At 42.6% G+C, this 24,747-nt stretch overlaps 1 protein-coding gene across 2 annotated transcripts in view; it reads left to right on the plus strand.

Moving 5' to 3' along the window:
• Window positions 1–24,747, plus strand: part of sash1a (SAM and SH3 domain containing 1a) — a 271,869-nt gene that overhangs the window by 203,504 nt on the left and 43,618 nt on the right. For both annotated transcript variants that reach the window (XM_084736840.1, XM_084736841.1), the window contains exons 3-7: window positions 14,448–14,498; window positions 14,619–14,668; window positions 23,038–23,078; window positions 24,103–24,192; window positions 24,286–24,398. In XM_084736840.1, coding sequence (XP_084592966.1) covers window positions 14,448–14,498; window positions 14,619–14,668; window positions 23,038–23,078; window positions 24,103–24,192; window positions 24,286–24,398 — 345 coding nt within the window. The remainder of the gene's footprint in view (window positions 1–14,447; window positions 14,499–14,618; window positions 14,669–23,037; window positions 23,079–24,102; window positions 24,193–24,285; window positions 24,399–24,747) is intronic.

Below are 24,747 nucleotides of genomic sequence, written 5' to 3' on the forward strand. Positions count from 1 at the left end.
CAGTTCTCCCTCCACGCTGATATCATGTTGCTTCAGCTTTTCTTATTTTAACTGCTGTCCAGGTTGTCTCTGCTCATATATTTTTTCTGTCATTACTGGTTTTCCAGTTTAATAGGAGGCCTCTTCTGCTTGAAGGCAGCCATGTGGTTTTGGTTGGGTTGACAGGTATGGTTGCGATGGATAACTGATTTATCGTGCTCTTCCTTTTAATGACTGCAGGCAGACATCCTGTTCTCACAGCTTTGAGGAGAGGGGACTGTAACACATAAAAAAATCATAGCTGTGGATACATAGTTTTGCATCAGATCATAGGTTAAGCATTCTCCCTGTGAGGCCATCGTCTATAGGTTGCCGTCATGTAAGTTTCACAGTAATGTGGATTACCTCTGGACGTTGTATAGTTTGGGAAGGTTTCATCCCGAGGAGATAAAACAAGGGAAGAGGAAGCAATCAGGGCAGCCCGAGCGTAAGAAGAAGAGAGGAAAAGAGCTAACTGGGCCCCGAGCCTGAAGCCCAAGCACAGGAGGAGGAGGATAAGGATGTGAACAGAGGAAGACGAAGGGAGGAGGATGAGGGGAATGGAGAATGTGAGAGCCTGCAGCTGTCCCGCCACTCTGCAAAGTTTGGCACTGAAATATAGGAGAAGAGGGGAGAAAAAACATGAAGGAAGGAATATGGGTCAGACAACACCTTATTGAGAGCTCTCAAAAGCGCAGTATCAACCCACGCTGTATGGATTGAACTTTGCCTTGCATTTCTGTGCAGTCCTCTGCTAAAATTAGGTTTCAGGGATATTCAAGTCTAGAGCAGCTCTTTCTATACCAAGCGTGCAAGAGTAAGAGTAGGTTGAGACAAAATCCTCTTATATCGATGGCCAGCTTTCTTTCCAGTGCCATTTTTCCAGTGGTCTGCATACCTTCATAAACTTGAAGGCTGTGGCACGGTATCTGTAAAAGTAGAGCAAAAAATTGAAAGTAATACACCAGAGGAGACGGGGAGGAAGACAGACTGAAGATGAACTGAGAATAAGGGCAACGGATATGGACAACCAGTCACAAAGAAAGTAGAGAATGACCACTATCTTGTGAAGTGTGTCCAGAAATAAGTGGCAGCAAGCCCAACGTCATGCAGCCGCCTCCCCGAGGACCAATAGCAGATGGTTAGAGAAGGTCACAATGTCCAAGAGCCACATTAATAGGGAGACATTTAGTAAGTGGTGTTCCTGAGGGACTTGGCCTTTAGGGAAGGACCTGTCACTTGTAAAGGGTACAGGAAGGCGGGTGATGCAATCATGCCTCTGAAAGACCCACTCCCTCTCCAGGTATTGTCTTTGTTTTTATGACTACACCAAAGTTATAGGTCAGTGCTTTTCTATTTTTGATGAATCATCACACATCTCACCTTCTGTAACTTTTTCGGACCAACAAGGTTACTCATGGTTTTTCCATTGTCAGTTTTAGTCGTGCCGAGCTGTGTTAATTCACGCCATAGTTGCAACAGCTCCAGATTACAACCAAAGCAAGCCCGGCGGTGACATCTTGTCCACCTTGTCCAACCTGCAACAATCCTTGTTCTTTCTTATGTGCAGCAAAAGATGAGAATTAAATATGTTTTTAAAAGTCTCGTGTGTGTTCAGCTCTCAGTACTTTTGTAACTTCTAACTAAATCTCTGTGGTTTGAAGTTTAGTGTCACTCCTGCGTCGCTGTTTGTACTTTCAGGTATCTGCTTTATTTTTAGATTTCATGTCTGCTTTCAATTGTATGGAGCTGTGTTAAGTTACTGTTGATGAAAACTCAACATTTCTTGATCAGGGACTTTTAATGCGAAGAAATATTGGAAATTAAGTGTTTATTTGCTGTTATATGGAGCAGAGGGTAGGGTTGGGCCGATGGATGGGGCCACTGAGCCCTCTGTGTGATTTAGAAATGTCTTAGAACTGATGAATATGTATTTTTTAAGGTCAGTGTCAGCACAAAAATTAAGAATAGGTTTATTATAGTAGAAAAACAGCATAAAGTACTGCCTAATTTGTAATATGCAACATACATGGATATAAAAAGTATATTAAGACAACAAATGTAATCAATGTCCATTGTGATGTTTCACTATAGACATTGCCATGTTCCAGTTGGGTATACATCGCCCAGCCCTAGTAGCAGGTATCCCTGTTGTAATGGAAATGCAAGTCCCTGTGATGTTGGGCTGATGTGCCGAGTCAAACAGAGTCAAGCCAGGCTAGTACATGCGGTATGAGTCACTCCAAATCAGCTTTGGTCAGGAGGCATGCGACTTCAGGGGCAAAGATCATGTAAGTTTGACCTTTCCTGGTCTTCCCACTCAGACTACAAGAGGAGGCAGAAGTCAAGATAAATAAGGTGCTGGATGAGGAAATTCATGGTGATGTAAGAAAGCAGCCTCTAAGATTAATGATGACTTGGTCTTGTAATACCAGACAATCGGAGATTTCGCCACCTACCAATCATGTAGGGATTTCTAAATTTCTAAATGCAATGTAGTTAGTCATTTTTAACCTCTCTGTAGTTGATTCCACCCAGTTGTAGCAAAGAAAGCTGGGAGATTATCCTTAGTCTCTATTGATCGAAGCGATTGGAGACTGGCTTGAGTCTAATGATGACTGTCTGATTCTAAGTCTCCATGCATTAACCTTATCTGCTGACAACACATTTGGCGATTCACTTCTAAAAAATTCCCATGAGAAAGCCCCAGTGTCTGTGGTTTAGCTGTGGTCAGCATGGTGACACCAGCGAGAAAGAAGAAGCCCACTTATTGAGGTTTCTGTTCTCCAAAACTTTCTCGAGTTGACTCTTAGTCCAGAAAATCTTTTTATACTGGGAACCCTTTCATTTCTTTTTGGGGTATTTGGCTCCTTTGTTGAGAAATGTTCTTGCAACACTTAACAGTTTTATAAAAATGTGTGAAGCCAAACATTTGTGTTTGTTTTCACTTGCACAATGTGTCTGCCAGCTCCTGAGGGGCCTCTCAGTTAACAAAGTGATGGCTCTGTGTTGTGGTAAAACGTGGAGCTCTCCCTATTAGGAGCTGATGATAGAAGCTCTCTCACAGATGACTATCGATGCACCCACTTCCTGCCTGGTCTCTGCTGCATAGTTCTTCTGCATCTATATGTTAGTTTTATGACTCCCAAGGACAAAGGGGGTTAAATAAACTTCCCTCTTTGGGAATGTGACCTATGGATTAGTGTTACCATACACAGTTTCCCAGCACTCGCACTGACAATGAGAGCTTGGATGGCTTTCACTAGGATGCTGATTTGGTGATGCATAAGGCTTGTTGGTGGAAGTGATGAGTAGTATTGAAATGGGGCAAAGAGTTCAACAACTTAGTGTTTTTTCAAGGGACAAATCAATGAAAAGCCAACGTAAAGGGTGAAAGTGAAGATTTAATTACAAAATGACTGACATTTAGAGCATTTACTGCTATATAAAGCTGCAATGATTGGTAGTTGATTAATCATTTCAGTCAATTTGCTGGTTCCAGCTACTTACATGTAAGGATTTGCTACTTTTCCTTGTGATTTATGATCGTAAATGAAGAGTGACTGTTGGTGGAACAGAAAAAAAGCTATTTGAAGAATTCACTTTGCAATCTGGAAAATTATGATGGAAATTTTTCACACATTTTTGACATTTTATAAGGTCCAATTGCCGAACTTTTGGTATTAAATTAGTTAAAAGTAATTTTTCATGCCAAAATGTTGTTTTCAGCCTCTCAAATATGGAGATTTCTGTATTTTCTTCGTTTATAATCATATTAACCTGAATATCTTTGAATCTCAGACTGACAAAACAAGACATTTAAAGACATCACCTTGTGTTATTTTATAACTGCTAGTAAATAGAACTATTTGTACAGGGACAACTAAAAATTCACTTTGTACAAGTAGATTTCAGACCCACTTGCTGGGCCTGGCAAGTGGGAAAAAAACACTAAACATTAACGTTGAACTCTGTAAAATATTTGACCAAAATCACAAACACCAGCTAACTTACACGGATGCAGTCACTTTGTAAAAATACATTTGTAAGCAGAGAGCTATAAATTTCAAATGCATCCTTTAAGCATGCTTATGTTTTGTAAAATTGCTTGTGTAATTACTGTAGATATAATTTGTATAAGTACATGTATAATCTTTCTCGTCTCTTCCACCTATTTAACATTTACATCAATATAAAACATCACGACTCGACCCACTGAAAGTCGATTTGTGTCCTAGCTTATATGCAGATGAGTCAGTGTTTACTTACATATCATTTAATTTCCATATTTAAATTACAGAGATTACACTGACTGCAATTCATTGTCTTTTTCTGCTCTAATTTTTGGTCTGATGAGTTTTGCCTGACACTTTGTTACAGATGGGTCGGAGAGGTGTAGAGGTTTCTTTTCACCCTTTTGCCCTGCCTGTGATTTATGCGTCAGCCTTCTCAAAATCAAGCCCATTTATCAGATCTGTCTGTTGCTTTGTTTTGCTATCTTTTCTTTGAGGCTGTAGCTGCTCCTGAATGTGGAAAACATGCCAAAACATGGACACGGAAGCTACAAGAGGGATCCCTCTCAGGCCTGCAGAGACTGGTTGGTCGGGTGGATAATCATGTATAGCCGGCGGAGGCAAACATCAGACTAGATATTAGCATGTCTCTCAAACCACAGCGATGGAACAGATGAAGCACATCAAATATAAATCAAGTTGGATCATTTTGTAATCTGTGGTTGTGTGGCCGACCTTTTAACACATTTCTACATGTTGTAAACCATAATGAGACATTGCAACAGCATCTGTGGTAATATGCTTGAGTAATTTCAAAGTCACGGATAAGCAAGAGGGCCTTGAAGATTAAATCCTTTGATGCCTTGGCCAAAATCCTTCCAGTTGTCGGTCGGCCTCAGCGTTGACCTCATAATCGAAACACTTCTGACACAAAAACGCCTCAGCTGGTGTCACATTGATCTGCTGGCCTCAGGAATGCTCTGTAATGGTTTTCTAGCTGAGCAGCTTGACAGTTGGGGGTCGAGACTCGAGTGCAGACTTGTTTTGTTTTGCCACGAGGTGAGGAGCAGTGTGGTTAATGTGCTAATGCCTGCGTGAAGTTCGTTCGTCAAAGTGGGTCAGTTCAGCTGGGTTAAAGCTACAGTCTAGAAGAAGGACAAACTCTAGCGTGAATTTCGCCGCTTATTTGTCCTTTCCACCTTCAGCGTTCTGCCTTCAGAGACGTGGCAGCTCAACATGCTCAAACAGCGTCCTTTGTTGCCACAAGATTACTTTAAAATGATGTTGGCATACCTCCATTATTGGCATAACCCTCATGGAAAGCAAGTGGTATATTTATGATTTCATCATATGATTTATTAGTCGGCGTCAGGATCATGAATCTGTCATAGGAATTTGTAATAACTCTGGTATTTGTCTTGAAATACCAAAACAATGATGATCCACAGGGCTTAGGAATGCTCCACAATGTAGGAGCACACAGGCCTGTGCAGCAAGTATGCACGTTCACACGCACACACACATATACACACTCTCAAGGCTCCTGGAAGGAAGTGGATAGAGGTGTTACCGAGGGTGCTGATGGCTTCTTGCAAGTTAATTTACCCTTGAAGCGGTTTGGAGGTAGCAGGGCAGACTGGTTTAAACTACCCACTGAGAACATGCATTTCCTGCTTTTGTGTGTGAGACTTAAAGGGATAGTTTGGATTATTAGAAATGGAGTTGAATGAGGTACTTGTCGACAGTCAGTGTATTATTGCAGTAGATGCTGGTCGGCACACCCCCCCAGTTAAGAGAAGCGCCAGAACAGAAGCTAAACAATGTCCTGCTGTGGACAGGGTCAGCAACAAAAGGTATTTTAACCACTTTAAAAAGGTCCACCTAAAAAAAATCAGTACAATTTTAAGTGTACGCCACATCAAGGTTGTCAAAAATATTTAAGTATTGATAATTTTTCAATACCGTATGTTTTAAAAACAAATACAAACATTTGGTAGTTTCAAAAGTACTGAAGCTACAAAATAAGATCTAAGTGCTTCTTCCAGTTGTCAGTTGTTGTGCCTTGGACTTGTTTTCTTTTCCCATGGTATCAAAAGAGCTATCAAGTGTCGTCTTTTATACTAGCATTGTTTTGAAATTTAAATTTCTGGTATCATTGCAACTCTGCGCCATATTTAGAATATTCTAACCGCTTTACTTCGCCCACAAACAGCTTTTACCAGCATAAAGCTGCCATTATAAAGGTCAAAGATTTCTCTTTACAAACCAACCAAACTCCATGGGAGGAATAAGTAATTTTACCTCACAGGACACAGGAGTTACTGGTCTACCGCTGCCTCGATCATTCAGTTTGTCTATGATATTGTGTGACTTCAGTGTGTTAAAAGGATAATTTGGATTCACTAAAGTCACACAGTAACACAAACAAACGAACAGACTGAGGCAGCAGAAGACCAGCAACTCCTGAGATCTGCGATGTAAAATTGCTGATTTCGCCTATGGAGTTTGGTTGGTTTGGATAGAGTGGTACTTGGTGTATATAACTGCAGTTTTCAATCAGCAAAGGTTGTCTGACAGCAAGGTAAAGGAGTGAAAATATTCTAAATAAAGCGTACACTTAATTATTATTAGATATTGATTTTTTTTTAGGTGGACCTGTTTTAAGTGGCTAAAATACTTTATCTTGCTGACCCCGTCCCCAGCAGTACTTTGCTTAGCTTCCATGCCGGTGCTCCTCCTAACTGTAGGTAATACACTGACTATCACTGAATACCTCATGCAACCTACTTCAAATAATCGGAACTATCCCTTTAATGTTGACTTTAGCAGCCCTCCTAGCCCGTTTGCCTGTTTATCTATTAGTCTGTTTCAGTGATCAAGCGAAAAGACGGAGGCACGGGTCCGGAAGTTCCCTTGGAAAGTAAATCAGGTGATGTCAGGAGAGCTTTGAAACAAGTTGTCCATCCAGGGGAATATGGCGATTCCCATAAGTCAGACAGCAGGTACCTGTGTAAGGTCATAAAAGCTTCCTCTACCAGACCTGCCAGGCTCTGCGTACAGGGAAAATACGGGAAAGGCCGGAATGCCTTTCTCTTCCTGAGCCAGAGCTTATGTGAGACAAAGAAACAACACATCTGTCCCTTAAACAAGCACAGCGTTGGCAGCGAGCTCTGTTTAAACAACTGCATGGTGCATGGTAATGTGGGTGTACTCAGAAAAACCCACATAAAGCGGGAACAAGGTGTGTGCGCACACAGTCACGAATACTCCCTCACAAAGGTAGTGGCACATTGGTTTTGCTATCAGATCCTCTTTGATGGCTTCTGAGGACTGCAGTGACAGCAGAGATACGCCAGTCTCACCAGTGGATATCCAGGCACCATGCCAACTGGTTGAAAAAAAGATTTTAAAAGACTTTTACAGCCTGGGTTGGGAGGATTACTTTAAAATTACTTTTAAAAATTTAGTTAGTAATTTAATCCAACTTTCACAATATTAAAATAACATAATGTGATTACCTCAATAACAAATATGGTAAAATTGATTAGCCTAACATAATTTTATGTTCTTTGTAGGTTGATTGATTGTTTGTCCAAATATTCCTGGTCACCAACATCAACACCTACAGCCCCAAAATATTTTTCTGTTGTAGAGGTATTATTGACAAGTTAGCTAGCTAACAAGATTTCTCTGTAGGTAACTTTAGTGGTTGGTCTGAGTAGTTAACATTAGAGCTCGTTCTGTTTAGCTAGTGTTAGTGTTTGGTCTGTGTGGCTAACATTAGCAGTTGGTCTGTGTAGCTAACATAAGTGGTTGGTTTGTGTTGCTAACATTTGTGGTTGGTCTGTGTAGCTAAACTTAGCGGGTGTTTGGTATATCTAACATTAGTGGTTGTTCTATGTAACTTAAGTTAGCAGTTGATCTGTGTAGCTAACGTTAGTGGTTGGTCTGTGAAGCTAAAGCTATATTCAGTATAGCTAAAGTCAGTGGTTTTTCTGTGTAGCTTAAGTTAGCGGTTGTTCTGTGTAATTAAAATTAGTAGTCGTTCTGTGTAGCTTGATCGGTTGTAGCTAATGTCATTGGTTGGTTTGTGTAGCTAATATTAGTCTCAAATTAGTCTCAGTTAGTCTTAACTGTAAATGTCCCTTTACATTAGTTGCCAGTTCCTGGGTGATGACAGTATTTTCGCAGCTGAAGGCAGAACTGCCACTGTCCTGTGATGTTGTTCCTCTTTTCAGATTTAAAAATAAGTTGAGGGCGAAATTTCCACCCAGAATAAGCATTCTTTTCAAGAAATATTGAATTGGCATTTCTCAGATTAGCTGGTTGTAGTGAAACCAGAGTGGTGGTGTGATACTCGTGCAGTTTTGTTATGTGTGCACACTGCATCTTTTTTTAATGTATTCTAAAATTGGAACCCTAATAATACTCCGCATTTTAACTTAAATGTAACTGTAATGGAATACAGATACCTTTTTTGTATTGTAATTACGTAATCCCTTTAAAATCTGTTGCTCCCCAAGGCTGCTGCCAACTCACTGCCTTGCAAGCGCCACACATGTAGTCACATACATGCCACCACAGACATAAATCTAGACAGATACCCAAACCGAGGAGCAGGAACTCGCCTCCACTTCCACAGACAGAGCTCCAAAGAGACGGAGACACACAAAGCCCCTCTCTGTTCCTCCTCCTCCTCCTCCTCCTCCTCCTCGGCTTCCCTTGACTCCCTGTCTGTGTGCGCCATCTCTGACACGGAAGGAGGGGGTGAGAGGGCGAAAAGATGAGGCGAAGATCAGCGAAAAACAAACAAAACCTACATCCCGTTTGCCTTTCGCTGCAGATCTGCGAGATGATCTGTGTCGTGGCACGGGGATGTGGAGAGAAAATTCACGTAAAAGCTTCCAAACGTAAACTTTCCCCCAGACTGCCTTGCTAACGGAGAGGTGAAAAGTGAACGGAGGAGAAGTTGCCGGCGTAACTGACACAGTTTCTCAAAGAGAATATCAAATTGATGCATTTTTGAGGGGGTTGTCTGTGCTGTATGTGTGAGACTTAGATCTCACAACACACTCCCAGAGGGGGTGTGTTATCCTTTACATGAACTTACCAGCAGCACCAGCTTGAGATACTGCCCTACTTACCCTGAATTGGCATGTATGCGTGTGAACGTGCATGTGTTTTCGTTCCAGATGTCCACAGGGTTGTTTGTGCACAACTGACTCTGTGTGTATGTGTGTGCGAGTGCGATGCGTGTGCAAGACTCTGATTGCTTAAGCGTGACTGAATTGAGTTAAAATAAAAGAGAGAAAGAAGCAGTGAGGGAGAGCTCCGGCTAATGAGGATCACGATGTCTGCAGACAGGGAAACTAGCATCTGAATCGACTCAACCCCCCACACACACATACACACACACTGAGGCATCAAAAGCTCCAGTAAAGTGACTGTAACTTCCAGCACCACATCGCTTTCGATCATTAACCCAGAAACTCCAGCTAAATTCTGTTTTGCTGCAGCAGGACCAGACTCTGTTAATGAGAGAGAAAAGGATAGAAATACAGATGAGTGTAACATCACAGCAGTTTAAGTCCAAAACATGACTGCAAAGGCCACCAAGAGTTCCTGTCAACCTCGGCGGCAAAAGTAGGCGGATATGCAGCAAAAGTAGAGAGACCAGTTGGCTTAGTGGAGGTATGCCAACTGGCATGGTTGGGTAAATCTGAGCAAGTGAGTGTGAGGTTGTCAGGTAGGACTGCACACGTGGAGGGACAGGCACCAACTGGAAAATGTCTGGTGCAAATCCAAAAAGATGTTATCGATGGGGCCACTGTGGCTCGGTGCAAGCCTGCAGAACCGGCTCATTTGGAAGATGTCATAGGACGATCAAAACACACACACACACACACACTCATGACTGAACATGAGCATGTATTGCCGTTCTAAAGGAATAGTATTAAGTAATAGATAGCCTTTTCTGATGGAAAACCGTCATTATGTAAGTCAAATATCACTCTCTTCAAGCCAACCAAACTGCATTGGAAAAATCAATAATTTTACCTCGCAGAGCACAGGGGTTGCTGGTATACCTCTGCTTTGATTTATTAATTTTTTTGTGTTTTGTGTGACTTCAATGAATCTGATCTGTCCCTTAAAAACACTGAAGTCACGCAATAACACAAAAAAACAAGCAGATCAACACCAGTAACTCCTGAGCTCTGCAGGGTAAAATGACTGATTTTGCCTATGGGGTTTGGTTGTTTTGATGAGCGTGATAATTGTCTTATGTAACAGCAGTTTCCAGTCAGAAAAGGCTGTCTGACAACAAAGTAAAGCAGTGAAAATATTCTCTCATGCATCCGCATGCACTTAAACTGATACAGACTGTTTTAAGTCAGACTTTTTTTTTAGTGATGTCTACTGCAGCTAATACAACAAGTACCTCATACAACCCCACTTAAAATAATCCGAACCACCCCTTTAAAGATAAAGCCAGTCAGACTGTCTCACTAACATCATTACCGTCTGCCTTCTGTTCACCGCTATTGTGATAAGTGTAGGGTTCAGGCTAATTTTAAGGCTTTCAGCCGCCTCAGCAGTAAAGGTCTCCTGCTCTTATGACCTGCAGGCTACAGGCTCTTAAAGCGCTCTTAAAGGAGGTTATGTCACTTCCAAGTTCTTTTAACTTCTAGCCACTCTCAGACTCACGCTTTAGAGGGTAAGGGGTGTGGAAGGATTACGCTCCCTTGCCGAAAGCCGAGTCAAAGAAGAAAAAAGGTTAAACCGCAGGTCACGCTGATTAGGAAGCATGACGGGCCAAGTGTAGGATGCGCTCTAGATTCAGCTTCCTGTGACTGTTATCCTCCAATCTAATATCTGGGTGTGGAGATGGAGAATGATACGCGTTTCTCAAAAACAACTCATTTCCTATTCCTGCTTTACTTTTGGGAAACTCCAGATTCAATTTATCTTTTCTTTGCGGCAGCGGTTAAATGCCCATTTAATGGTTTTAGGAAGCCAGTCACCTACTGCAGCAGCCCTCAAACTGCTTCTCCTGACCCACTTGGCCGACGTGAACTCTTTAATCCAAGCATGCGGGTCCTCCGCTAAGATAACCACCTAAAACCAAATCAATTGCCAAATTAATAGACACTTCTCAATTTTTTCTCAGCCAAGGACACTTGCAAAATAGAACATTTCCTGGCGATCTTCTCATGTATGTCCCTTGGAATAGTTTGATGTAGCTTATTTCTTACACTCCTCCTCAGCAGAGAAATGAGTGTTATTAAAAGAAAAGGCGATCACAGTGGTAAACATGCACACGTCCAAACTTTTTTAGAACTTGTTATAGGCATCAAATTCAGAATGAGTGCATATTTCCAGTTTATTTATATTTGCAGCTCTGCTTTTTTCACCCAATTTGAATAGATATGCAGATCTTGCACTATAGAAATGTTGATGACATCATGATATGTTTCCTATAAATCTGCTCTATTCTGTAAAATATTAGAAGTCGGACAGAAAGCCGAAACAGGAACTTGTCTTGGGCGCTGTTCCTCTTCTCACTGGGACCTGATGAATCTCAGCAATACCACGACCTTGACACTTCCTCAAAAATCTGGCCTTTAATATATGAAAGCAAAGAGGTCAGCTATTCTTAATTTTTACAAAAGCACCTTGTTGCCTAACCTCTTCTGTTTTCTGCCCGTTATAGTCTGCATACTCCTCGTTTTCAACCCGTCACATGCATGCATTACTACCCTCAAAAATATCTTTCAAGTCAAAATTGATGTGCTCTCATTTCGCCTCCTTATGGAATCTTAGCATAACTGAAGCAAGTAATAGGGGCTTGGTTATCCTTGGTTACCCCCCAGCTCATGTCAGAAAGATTAAAGGCTCATGGAGATTATAAAGCCACATATTTTTCATTGTGCAATGAGGAAGAAAATGGCCACTAAAAATGAACAGTGTCGGCATGATGGTAACCTCAAGGTTAGAGATGCAGGCCTGTGAGTCCCTGGTCCGTATTTTGAAAATCTGGTCCCTACCCCGAAGCAAAGCGCTGACCCCATCTGTTTCTGTGGCTTGTTATATTCCTCAGTAGCACTGGGTGCGTATGAGTAATCTCATCCATGGAAGTTCAAAAGCATTCAGAGCCACACAACAACCAAGAAACTCTGCTCTCACCCAGTCCCTCAAGACTTTTCTTTGGCTTTAAATAATCGCATGCTGCAGGATCAAATCTGAGCTGCAGACTTGTTGTGATTGTAGTGCCCTGTGTCTGTCTGTAGAAGTATTTGGTTTGAGGACACCTGCTTAAGACATATAGAAGCACCAGCTCTGTGTAACAGTGGAAACAGACGTTGTGGGCTGGCGAAAATGAAAGTGAAGGAAGGTTAAAAATTGCGCAATTTTCCACAGTTTTTTACAAAACACTTTTGAGTAGTTTGTTCCTTAAAATCATGACCAAAGTCTGCATATCTGTCTTTCACATTTCACGTGGTGTTTGCTGCTGTTTCGTTTCTTTAAATATTGTATGTTGTATGTCTAAAGATTGGAGGCAAACCAGCACCTGAGCAATTTGTTAGCTCGTTCACTCGGCTCCTAACCTACCAGAGTTTACTTCTGGTCTCAGATAACGTGCCCTACTGTGCAACAAACAAAGTGAGCCCCTGTCTGCATACCTCCAAACCACACTAGGAAACCAAACGGAGCAGAAAGCTGACAAAATCAAGGAAAATAACCAAAAAAAAAAAAAAACGCAAATGGATCCCAGGTCGGATCACGGACATGCCCTAATATTACAATCCTGGCTCAAGAGAAGCAGCATGAAGGACTAAACAAAGCTCATTACCAAATTTTATATTTGAACAGAAACAAAGACGGCAAAAACTACATTGGTTGAAACAAATGGAGCGACTGCACTCCCACTATTAGCCTCGGGGGATCAAACATGTTTGTTCATTGCATTTGATAATGTTCTTTGATATTTTTTTTAACATTTATTTTTTATTTTTTTAACACATAGTTTAGATCAAATAATCATAATAAAACCAAACAAGTTTAATATTTGAAGGTAGGCACGCTCTCTCCAGCACCAAACAGTAATCAGTAAACCAGGTAGTTACTTTGCAAACTGCTGAAAAAAAACTCCTTAAATGTCATCATACGCCTACAGTAGACTGTGAATTAATAGCATTATGAGTCTGTGTTTAATTTAGTGTGTATCTGATCCACCAACCAGCACCTATTTTAGTGCGAAATCTTCAAGTCTTCTAAAATAGCACAGCTAACCAACAGAGGCTGAGAACAAGCTCATGGATAAAATCCAAAACTGTAAAGTTTGTATGGAAATATGCAGTTTATCTTTATGGATTGCATTGATGCTGCATTGCAAAGAAGACTGTGGACATATGACACCTTTTGTCTTTTGTTTCTAGAGTTAGGTGTTTTTCCAGAGACATGAGGAATTGTTAATATATGTCATTTCTTAAAGGGAGTTTGGCGCAGGAAGCTTTAATTAACTCAGACTTTTAATATGAATATTTTTTTTAACATTTTGTCACAACTGCAGCAAAAAAATCCTTCCATCCCTCCACGTTGCCTGGCACTAATCTTGCACCCCTACCTCTTCCTATAACTAGGCACTCTTGAAGGGTGGTGCACACTTATGTCATTGTAAATCTTTGGAATTCATGGAGCCACTTACGTGCTACTTGGAAAGCAAAGACTTTCCTGGGCCGCACCACTGCCCGGTGGTATTCAGTAACAATCAAAACAAGTACTGCAGGTTTGGATACCTGAAGCAAGGCGTGACTTGTTGAGTTGTCTCGGGGAGGGTTGGCCAGGAGCACACACGTGCTTTTGTTTGTTTTCACTGATCTGCAGGTGTGTCTACTTGAACCTGACCTACAGCAAGAACGTCTTTCCCACATGAAGCCGTTGTTACTCATATCATCCACTGTTTCTGTAGTCAACTGACCTTTCTGCTCCAGATACACATCTTGTTTTACCTTTGTAGTTCTCAAATTTTGTGCTCACGGTTTCTGTCCTTCTGTGTTTGATCTTTTGAGGCTTTTCCATCACTGCTTTTGGTCGCACGTTATCAGACCATGCAGCACTGATTTGTATTTGACCTCTCAGTACTTTTGTAGCTTCTAACTGAATCTCTATGGTGTGAAGTTTAGTTTCTCTCCTGTGTCACAAGATAATACAGGATATTTATCATGGAGAATTTATAGGAAATGAAGTGTTTGATCACCATTTTACAGCTGCTCGACTCAAGCTAATTTCATCTTCAGCTAAAAGGCAGGTATCCTTGCTGTGAGAGTCAAACCAGGCCAGCACATGTGCATGGGAATAGGGTATTTGACACTTAAATTTGACTTTTTTCTTCTTTCTCTCTTGCCATCTTTTCAGGAGAAACAGGACCCAAGCAGCACATCCCTGCAGCTCCGTACTGAGATCCAGGTAAGCAGAGACTCTGTGCACAAAACATTAGCTTTACAGTGTCAAACAATGTGTTACACCATCTTTGGCTAAAAAGTCAATCTGACACCTCTGGTCTCCGTCTCTCTCTGTCCTCCTCAGGAATCATTAGGCTTCAGCAGTGAGGTGTCCACTCCAGAGACAGACAGAAAGTAAGTTTTTCCTCCCGACTCCATCACTGTAACATGTGGCCCAAACCACGAATCATGCTTGGATAGAAATGTGTGTCTGTTGCATGTCAAAACAATGTGCGGAGCAGCCTGCGTCTGGATCGCATCAAACCGTACACGCCTGCACACAAAATAACGGATCACACCTCATCTCGCTGCGTGTCCGCAGCTAAAAGATGGAGAGAGGACACGCTTCTCCGTATGCAGCTCCCGTGATTGATAGATCTGTCTTGTGACAGCTCGCACAAAAGGTCACTGACCTCGCTCGCGGGGAGTGGAGGTCAGCTCCTCAGGTGGAAAACGAGTGTAGTGGTGTGCGAGCGAGCAGTTGACCCAAGTTCAGTTACAGCTGACCTTGATTATAGATGTACTCAAACATCTCATCTGACTCATCTAACGAAAGCCACTATGCATATTTCCCAAAATGATAAACTATCCCTTTAAAGTTCCAACCCAAAATAACAGACATGATGATGAAATAAATCCATAACTGGTCAAATATTACCAAATTAATATTAAGATGAGTGGGTATAAAAGAAACCAGTCCTCGACATGCTCAGACATCACACATTTGCCCCTAGTCTGTCCCCTCGGCTCACATCCCTGCTGCGGTTAAAGGAAAACCACCGACTGCTTCCTTCGGCCGACCTGCTCAGTCCAGCAGCCGTTCTCTGTTCTCTGGCCGTCCATGCTTCCTTCCTGCCTTTGTGTCCAGCGGGGGTAGGGAGACGGGGGAGACAGAGAGGGGTGATGGCCAAATGATTACGGCAAAAGGAGCATGAACGAAAGAGCAGGATGGAACCAACCGCGCTTGGGTGGGGTTCCTTTTCACTGGTTCCTGTAACTTAAAAGCGTGTGCGTTCATGTTTTCACACCGCTGTATTTTGCATGTATGAAATTTTTCCCCCATTGCTCACTATGAGATCACCGTTATACACATTTAAAGCAATTCGAGTTGCAGCATGGCTCTGTAAATGCCCTGCTGTCAAACACAATTAAAGTCACTGCAGTCTCACACATGCGGTCCCTCTATAGCCACTGGCTTTGTTTGATCTCAAAGGTCAACAATATTATGAAATGTTTCCTCACAACAAGATGACTAATGACATATTATATTTAAAGACTATCGACGGTCAGTGTTTTAAGAACAGTAGATGGCGGTCGTCATGCCCCCAGTTTGAAGGAGCGGAGAAGGTCACCGGCAGGGAAGATAAGCAATGTACTGCTGTGGACAGGATCAGCAATGAAAGGTATTTTAGCCACTTAAAAAAGGTTCACCTAAAAAAAATCAAATCAGTTTAAGGGTATCCTATATTTAGAATATTTTCACCACTTTACCTTGCTGTAAGACGGCCTATTCTGACGAGAAATCACTGTTACATGAGACAAGTAAGGCTCTGCCCAAACCAACCAAACTCCATAGGCAAAATTGGTAATTTTACCTTACAGAACACAGGAGTTGCTGGTCTACCGCTGCCTCGACCTTGTAGTTTGTTTTTGTTATTGTGTGACTTTGGTGAGTCCAAGCTATCTTTTTAGGACACCAAAGTCAAACAGTAACACAAACAAACTAAGAGATTGAGGCAGCGGTAGATCAGAAACTCATCTGTTCTGTGAGCTAAAATCACTGATTTTTCCTATGGAGTTTGGTTGGTTGGTTGGGAGAGAGCGATATTTGGCTAATATAAAAGCAGTTTCCTGTCAGAAAAGGCTGTCTCACGGAAAGGTAAAGCAGTGAAAATAGAGCGCACACTTTAACTGATATTGAGTTTATTAGGTGGACCTCTTTTTAATGTCAGTTGCTAAAATACTTTCTGTTATTGTCCCTGTCCACAGCACTTCCGTGCTGGTACTTTTCCAACCTGGGGGTGTGGCGATCACCATCGTACTGTAAATAATACACCAGTACCTCATACAACTCCACCACAAAGAATCCAAACTATCCCTTTAAACAAATTGGTTAAACTCAGACATTATTTACTTTTATCCCAATTTTCCTAATTTGTCGTCTTTTTTCCTCACCATCACCCCTGTGTGACCCCTGGTGAAATTGTCACGTTCACGTGACGACCACGTGCGGCAGAGGAAGCGCATACCACAGACATGATCTCTGCTCCCATGGCTGTATATGTTGCACAGACAAATGCTGAGGATGATGGGAACCAGATGCCAAATTTCGAATGACGTCTCTCTGCTGTTAGAGACGGAGCCCCTGACTCGGGCTGTTCTCCCTCTTCGTCCTGTCAGTCTGGCTTCTCTCTGTCCTCCATGCCTCACATGCTTTTCTCTCACATCCCCTGCTCCTCTCATAAACATTCATACTTTGTCTCAACCTTCAGTCTTCAGTTCATCTCTGATGACATTAATGAACAGATTTGCTCTCATTGAGAGATTTCTGGTGAAAGTTACACTTAGGGTTCCAAAAAGGTTCTTTGTGGGGGACTGAGGGTTCACCCACAGTTATTTGCTTTTGAAGAACCCTTTGTTGAATAAAGGTTTTGTCAAGGGTTCTCTCTAAGACTGAAGGCTCCATTAAGAACCAAAAAGAGGAAGTCTTTGAATGAAACAGGAACCATTGACATCCCTGAAGATTTTTTTTGTTAAAGGGTTGTCAAAGGTTCTTTGTACTGTGATATTAGAGTGTTTTCCCAAAAGGAGGAAGGTTCTTGATAGAACCTCTAGAGAGGTGTCTGAGAGGAAACATTACACCATGTAAAGGTTCTCTGTAGAACCTCTCATAGGGGGTTTTGTGGGAAGTCTTTCACAAATTGTTCTATGTATAATCCTTTATGTTGAATTCTTGCCTTGGTGCCCTTGGTGGGTTCTAGATAAAACCTTGGTAATATAAAAGGGTTCATGGTAGAACCCCCCTGCGTAGGTTCTAGGTAAAGCCTTTGGAATATTAAAGGTTTCTTGGTAGAATCCCCTGAGTAGTTTCTTGTTGGCGCTCAGAAGGTGAAAAGGTTCTTAATAGAACCACCGGAGAGGGCTCTAGACAGAACCCTTATATCAAATAAAGGTTCTATGTAGAACCTCTTATAGGGGGTTGTGTGAGAAATCTTTCACAAATGGGTTCTATGTATAACCCTTTATGTTTGGTTCCTCCTACAGGGACAAGCTGAAGAATCCTTTATGGTTCTAGTTAGCACCTTTATTTCTTAATAATTTTTAAAATGTCCCCCGTCTAAAGTCCCAGAAAACCTTTCTTCTTTTTCGTAGTCCATCATCCTTCACTGCTCCTCTCCTGTCTTTCTCCTCAGCTCTGTCTCTCTGTTACGCTTCCTATTGTCCGCGCTCCACTGTTGTGAACGGGGTTCAGGTGTAGCGATTTGTCACATGACGGCAGAGCGACAGACGACACGATCCTCACACACGCACAGACACGGATACCCCTGTCATCACCTTCTCTGCGGGACAATAGCAGCCGGAGGAGATTACCCAGACTCCATCTTGGTCCGTGCCACCCCTCTGTCTGTGTGTCTCCTCCTCGTCACTGCGTTGGCAGGAGGTGGGCACGGCTCCTCATAATGGCTGGTATGCGAGCGGTGATGACAGAGCGCTCTCAGAGGGCTGCAGGGTTCAAGCCGGGGACTTTCCTGTTTTGAGAGGTGATTGATTGTTGGGTATTGTTGCAGAGAGGAGGCAGCAGGCTTATCAGGGAGGTTAACAGCAGAGGCAAATGGATCTTGGTGAAAGCACAGACACAAGATACAAATTGTTGATTATTGGTTCTAACTGGGGCTGCACAATTAATTGAAATTTTACAGAAGTTTTTTTATAAGGGAAAAAAATGCGTGACAAAACAGCATTATAATGAAGCACTGCGGTGCTGCAGAGATGATCTGACCTACAAATCTTGTTGTACAGATGTAAGAAAACATGTTTGTTTGATCAATTATGATGCAAAAATGATCATTCCTGCTAATCATGAACCATACAGCAATTGCAACATCTGTCAAAATAATATCAATATGATTTTTGCTACTATATTGTGCTTTGATTTATGCTGAGTGCGGTACAAAGTTTATAAGGCTGCAAATTTACAGGCAGTAGTGCTACTGAAAGTCCAGGTTATGCAACTAATAATCAGATGGAAATGTAAGCCGTGCCATGTGAAGAATCTGTTTAGAACAACAGTACCATGTTGGAAAACTTAAGTACCTTGTCAGCATATTTGCCACTTGTGGCTGCGTGTTGCAGCCCTCATGGAGCTGTTATTACCTCTGAGAGAGAAGCACAGTAGACTGAAGTGGGAGGATTTTGTATTTTTACTCCCCGCATTTTGACATAAATCTGTACTTTCTTCTTCTTACATTTTCAGAACAGTTACTTTAGTCTTAATGTACTTTATGGAGATTGTCATCACTGTGCACCGCCTTCCCAACGTCAAGACTGATTTTGACCTAAATGGCTGAGACAGTAACACAGAAAAGACGATTACTTGGTGCATCCATCAACAGTTATAATGCACGACCGGCATAACAAGATGAAAAATGATGTAAATGACACAACAAGATGACAAAACGGAGGTAAAAGATGGCACAGGGCAAAAAAGGTGTAACAAGATCAAAAACGACATAAAAGACATGAAAAGAAGAGAAACGATTTAAAAGAGGTGACAAAATGAAACAGACAAGAGGGAAACTCAACTGAAGAGGAAACTTGCACAGAAACAGCTGGTTAAAATGTCTTTCAGAGGACAACTTTTTACTTTTATACTTGGAGTACAATGTATGGCAGGAAGATACAACCCCAAAAGTTGGGATGTTTTGTAAAATGTAAATAAAAACAGAATGCATGATTTGCAAAAATGTTTCGACCTTCTGTTTTTATTTATGCTTGGGATTGTTCATGCACGTGCAAAAACGTGTGTTTTATCTGTATGATTTTCTATTTTCCTGCCATATGATCACCCGTCTTCCCCCTCCCTGTGACCTGTGACCTCTTCCATGACCCCTGACGAGTTCACCCCTCTGCTCTTCCTGTGGACGCTGCCACTGTCACACAGGGTCGCTGCCTTTCATTGTCTCGACGAGAACACCGGAGATCACCTCGCTCCAGGTGGCCGGCCCCGCAGTCGCACCGAAACACACGAGTCCCCACACACACACACACGTGTGCGGTGCTGTGATTTATGCTGAGCGCAGTGCAAACTGGCAGCAAGAAGCCAAAATAGAGATGCACAGCTGCGTGTCCAAATCTTCCTACGTGCTGGTTTATCATGTTTCCTGGACAGCAGCTCTGTCACACAGGATAGGAGCTGTGATTCACACTGTATCATATGATCGCCGCCCACGAAATCATCATGTATTCAGTCATCGTTTTTTCTTTCCTGGTGTTGATGAGTTGCTGGCTCTGTGGTGTTTTTTGTCATATTCTGTCGAGCTTGTCTGTGTGTGAACCAATGAGCACGGCAGTCCAAATGGCAAGTTACATCCATAGACTGTATATTAAATAGGTTGAAATCCTATTTAATATACAGTCTATGATGTAAGCGACCACAGAGATGCTGTGTTTGTAACATATGAAACATATTCACAATGCAGAGGTATCATGAAGAGAAACTTTCACCTATATTCTGCATAAATCCAGCCAAAGTTCAGATACTGTACTCAGTATTATGCAGAAAATAGAAAGTTGGCTTATGCTAATGAGATCAAAAGCAGTTAAATGTCCCCTGCTCAATGCAAAGAACAGAATTGAAATAGAAAGGCATGCCAAAGATTTAAGGTTAAACCAATTAAGTTGCCTAGCCACACAATGCCTGGACTGACACACTCTTTGAAAGACATTCAAGCTCTTCTAAAGTGTGTGAGTGCAGATGTGCGTGAGTGCATGCATGTGTGCGCTGCACGGGAGGTTAATTTATAGAGCATGGAGGAGGAGGGGGTGGGGGGGGAGCAGTGCAGCGACAGAAAAAGCTTCTATTGAGTGAGTTCTATTAGCATTAGCTTTGGCCCTAGCCTATCTGAGGAGGGGGGGGGGGGACAGAGGGGCAAACCATACAGGCCTCCATTCAATTAGCATCTCATTATGTTGCCATGGCAGCCGGGCTTTAAGCCGCGTGAAGATTTCCCATTGCACCCAGAGAGGGCTCATGTCTGAACAAACATACGAACACATGCGCACACACACACATGCAGCCACTGTAGAGGGAAGTGACCTGTTCGTCTTGTTTTGATCCTGTCACACACTTTCACATCGCTTCTCTGGCAGCCACCTGTCTCTCTGCACGGCTCAGCAGCTGTATGCCCGTGTGCGCCGGGCTCCAGTCAGAGAGGGTGTGTGGAAGTGTGAAAATATGCAAGTAAGAGACGGCAAAGAGTGAGACAGTGTGTCTTTAGTGGAGAGATTTACTTAATAGGTCCCTGAGGCTCTCAGCTGGACAAATTTGTCGTTCTTATCTCCCCTTTTCCCCCCATAATTTATTCCCCTTTAATTGAAAGATCGGAAAAGCTGACTGTACGCAGCCACCACCGCCACTGCACTCTTAGAAATAAAGGTTCTAACTAGAACCATTAAGTTGGCTTGTCCCTATAGGAGAACCCTTTTTGGTTCCTGGTAGGTAAATAGGCTCCATTTGGAACCTTTTTAGAGGGTTTTACCTAGAACCACCAGAAGCCCCTATAAGCCCTTTTCCACTGAATAAGCTCCGCAGTGCATACCAGCTTGTAGAACATGACACGGCCACTGTGGTTCTCAAGAAAAACCTGCTATTTTTCGTTTCAACTTGGAACCAACTTCTCAGATTCCCAACCAGTTTGTTTTTGGTGAAACTGCTCAGATGCTTGAACCAGAACGGTGCTGGTTCCACGTTGATGGAAAAGGGCCCTATGAGAGGTCCTAAAGGAGAACCCCTCAATGGTACAATGGTTCCACCCACAGTCTTCTCTGAGGCCTCTATCCAGAACCTTTTCACATTGAAACGGTCCAAACAAGAATCCACCCGAGGGCTCTGCTGACAACCCTTTTTTATTCCAAGGGTTTTGAGCTGGAACCTTCCCAGGTGGTTCTGCCAAAAACCCTCACATGAAGAGTTCTGCTGAGAACCTTTTTTTTCTAAGTGTTTAATCTGGAGCCCACTCAGGGTTTCTGTTGAGAACCATGTTCCAATGTAATGAATGTTATTTATTCCAAGGGCTTTATTGAGAAAACACCAAAGGGAATCTGCCGAAAACCCTTTTATGTTCCAAGGGTTTTATCTAGAACCCACCCAGGGTGTTCTACAGTTTTATATTATGGTACAAAAATCCCTTGACAAAAGAGTTCTTCAATGAATTCAACAATCCTTGAAGAACTTTCTTCCAAAGGGTTCCTAAGCTGAAAATGGTTCTTAATTGAACCCTAAATCTTACAAAGAACCCCTGATGTAACAGAAAAATTGTTCAGAAAATTCTTCAGAAGTGTATGATTCTGGGTTAGAACCTCAGCCCTTCAGGAAGAACCCTTTTGGAACCCTTATTTGTAAGAGTGCATCACTCAAACAGAACAACACACCTGTAGGCTTTCATCCAAACACAAGCTTCATTTCTTCTTCACCCTCTTACTCAGCCCACTTTGCCTGATCTGAAAACAGTCTCTCCTCCAGTGCGGGTTTCAGCAGCTTCTTTGAAACAACCATTGATGTGGTTTCCCCGTCTCCTCCAGAACAAGCCGCGGCCCAACATGCCGCTGAAGTTGCGAGAAAATCGAGTGAGGCTGTTCACATGCATCTTTTTGATTGGACAGTTCATGTGTCACGGGGAGCTTTGCATTTGTTACTTTCCCTCCATTAGCTCTGATTATTTAGGAAAGTTTACAGACATGTCAGGACTCAGTTATTTTCCATCTCTATGCCCTCTCTCCCTCTTCTCCCACTCTTCCCTCGGTCTTCCTCGTGACTGTCTATCCTGTGGAGGGAAGTGGAAACACAAACAGGCTGAGTCTGCCCTGTGGTTTCTCCTCCTCCTCCTCCTCCTCCTTCTGTTCCTCGATTCCATACTTTCCCTCTTCACTTTCACATGGCTGCTCTCTCTGTTTCATCTTCTTGACTTCCCTCTTCTCCTTAATGCGTCTTAAACGCTTCTTATTACCACCGTCTTCATCTGACCCTCATGTTTTTGCAACAGGGATGTCATTGTCTACATCCTCCTCTCTCTTCTCCTCCACCTTCTCCCTCTTAAGCCTCAGGAGCCCGATTTGCTGTCACTTAAGTACCACCACTGACCCCAAGTGGGGAACAGACAAAATTGCAGCTAATTGCAAAATTGCACAGTTGAAGCACTGTAGGTGACAGATTGGAGACTTTATGATAACATTTTAATATTTTGTACTAATGTTGATTCTTTCTTTCTTTACTCTTTTCTCCCCAGAATGCCCCTGCACAAATCCAGCTCTGAGGACGGATCAGGAGGTGAGAAGACATGCATTTTCACATTTGTCTTCTGCTGTCTTAAAGAGATATTTTGGATTATTTGAGGTGGGGTTGTGTGAGCTACGTATTCATAGTCAGTGTATTACCTACAGTCCAGTCCAGTGCACTGCTTTGGACAGGGTCAGCAATGAAACCTTTTACCAAACAAAATCAGTATCAGTTTAGGTGTATGCTATATTTAGAAAATTTTCATTGCTTTACCTTGCGATCAAACAGCCTTATCCGAGCAAAATAAGCAAAATATCACTCCCTTCAAACCAATCAAACTCCTTTGGCAAAATCAGTAATTTTAACACAGAGAACCAAGGATTTGCTGAGCTACCGCTGCCTCAGTCTGTTAGTTTGTTTGTGTTATTGTGTGACTTCTGTGTTTTAAAAGGTTAGTTAAGATTCAAGAATGTCACAGGTAAGGTAAAATGGTAAAATTACTGATTTCGCCTATGGAGTTTGGTTGGTTTGGAGAGGGTGATATTTGGCTTATATAACAGCAGTTCTTTTGTCAGAAATGGCTGTCTGATGGTGGAGCAAAGTGATGAAAGTATTCTAAATACTGCATACACCTTGTAGATGGATGATTTGAACAAGGTTTGTGCTGACCCTGTCCACAGCAGTACTTTGCTCAGCTTCTGTGCTGGTACTCCCCCTCTGCTTCTTCAAACTGGGAGCGCGCCGAGCATGATCGGCTGTAGCTAATAACACCGACTACTGACAAGTTCCTCATACAACCCCACTTCAGAAAACTCTAAACTCTCCCTTTAATGTGTTTCCTTTGGGATTTGGTTTTATTGATCCCTTGGCTGAGATTGAAAGACAGAAATAGGCACACAGATATGTTTGCACAAGGGTAATTGTTGCAAGAGTACCTATGCAAATATGCAATAATTTAGTACTGAATGTTAGCTTGTGCTTGTTCTCTCTGGCCAGAAGCCATGCAATATAATACGGGTCTTAGTGTGTCAGGTGAGTGTTTCCAAATATTTGACTGAACTTGCCCTCTCTTTAGGTAAATGGGACAACAAGAAGAAGAATAAATCCTTCTGGCAGAACTTCCGCAAGTCTCAGCATAAACCAGTCATGCGGCAGACATCCAAAGGTTTGTGCAGCTTTATTTTTCAGACTCACACTGTACTTCAGAGATTTTGATCCGTATTTGACCTTTTTCCTTTGTCCCCTTTGCGCCCTCCAGGAGAAGACATAGGCTACGTGGCCAGCGAGATCACCATGAGCGATGAGGAGCGAATCCAACTCATGATGATGGTGAAAGAGAAGATGATCACCGTCGAAGAAGCTCTGGCTCGGGTAGGAAGCTCCACTGACTTCCTCACTGCCTCACCCGTTGCACCTTCCTCCCCCACCCTCACTCGACGACCACCCCCCCCCCCCCCCTTCCCGTAGGACTGCCTGTCTGTAGCCTCCCCTTCAACCCCACAGATCCTCTGACCTCCCCCTGGATTAGTCTCCCTCCATAGTTCTGGCTTACTAAAACAACTCACTCTTACTAACATGTACGAGGCCGTATTTTAACACTGCATTGTCGTCTATACACACACACACACACACACACACACACACGCACACAAACTCCAGATGATTGGAGGTGCAGGAGTCTGGGGGGTTTTAGGGTGTGAGCTCATGGAGTGTGTGTGGG

Source organism: Lutjanus erythropterus, chromosome 15, assembly GCF_056507025.1.
Source record: "Lutjanus erythropterus isolate fLutEry1 chromosome 15, fLutEry1.hap2, whole genome shotgun sequence".
Lineage (NCBI taxonomy): Eukaryota > Metazoa > Chordata > Actinopteri > Lutjaniformes > Lutjanidae > Lutjanus > Lutjanus erythropterus.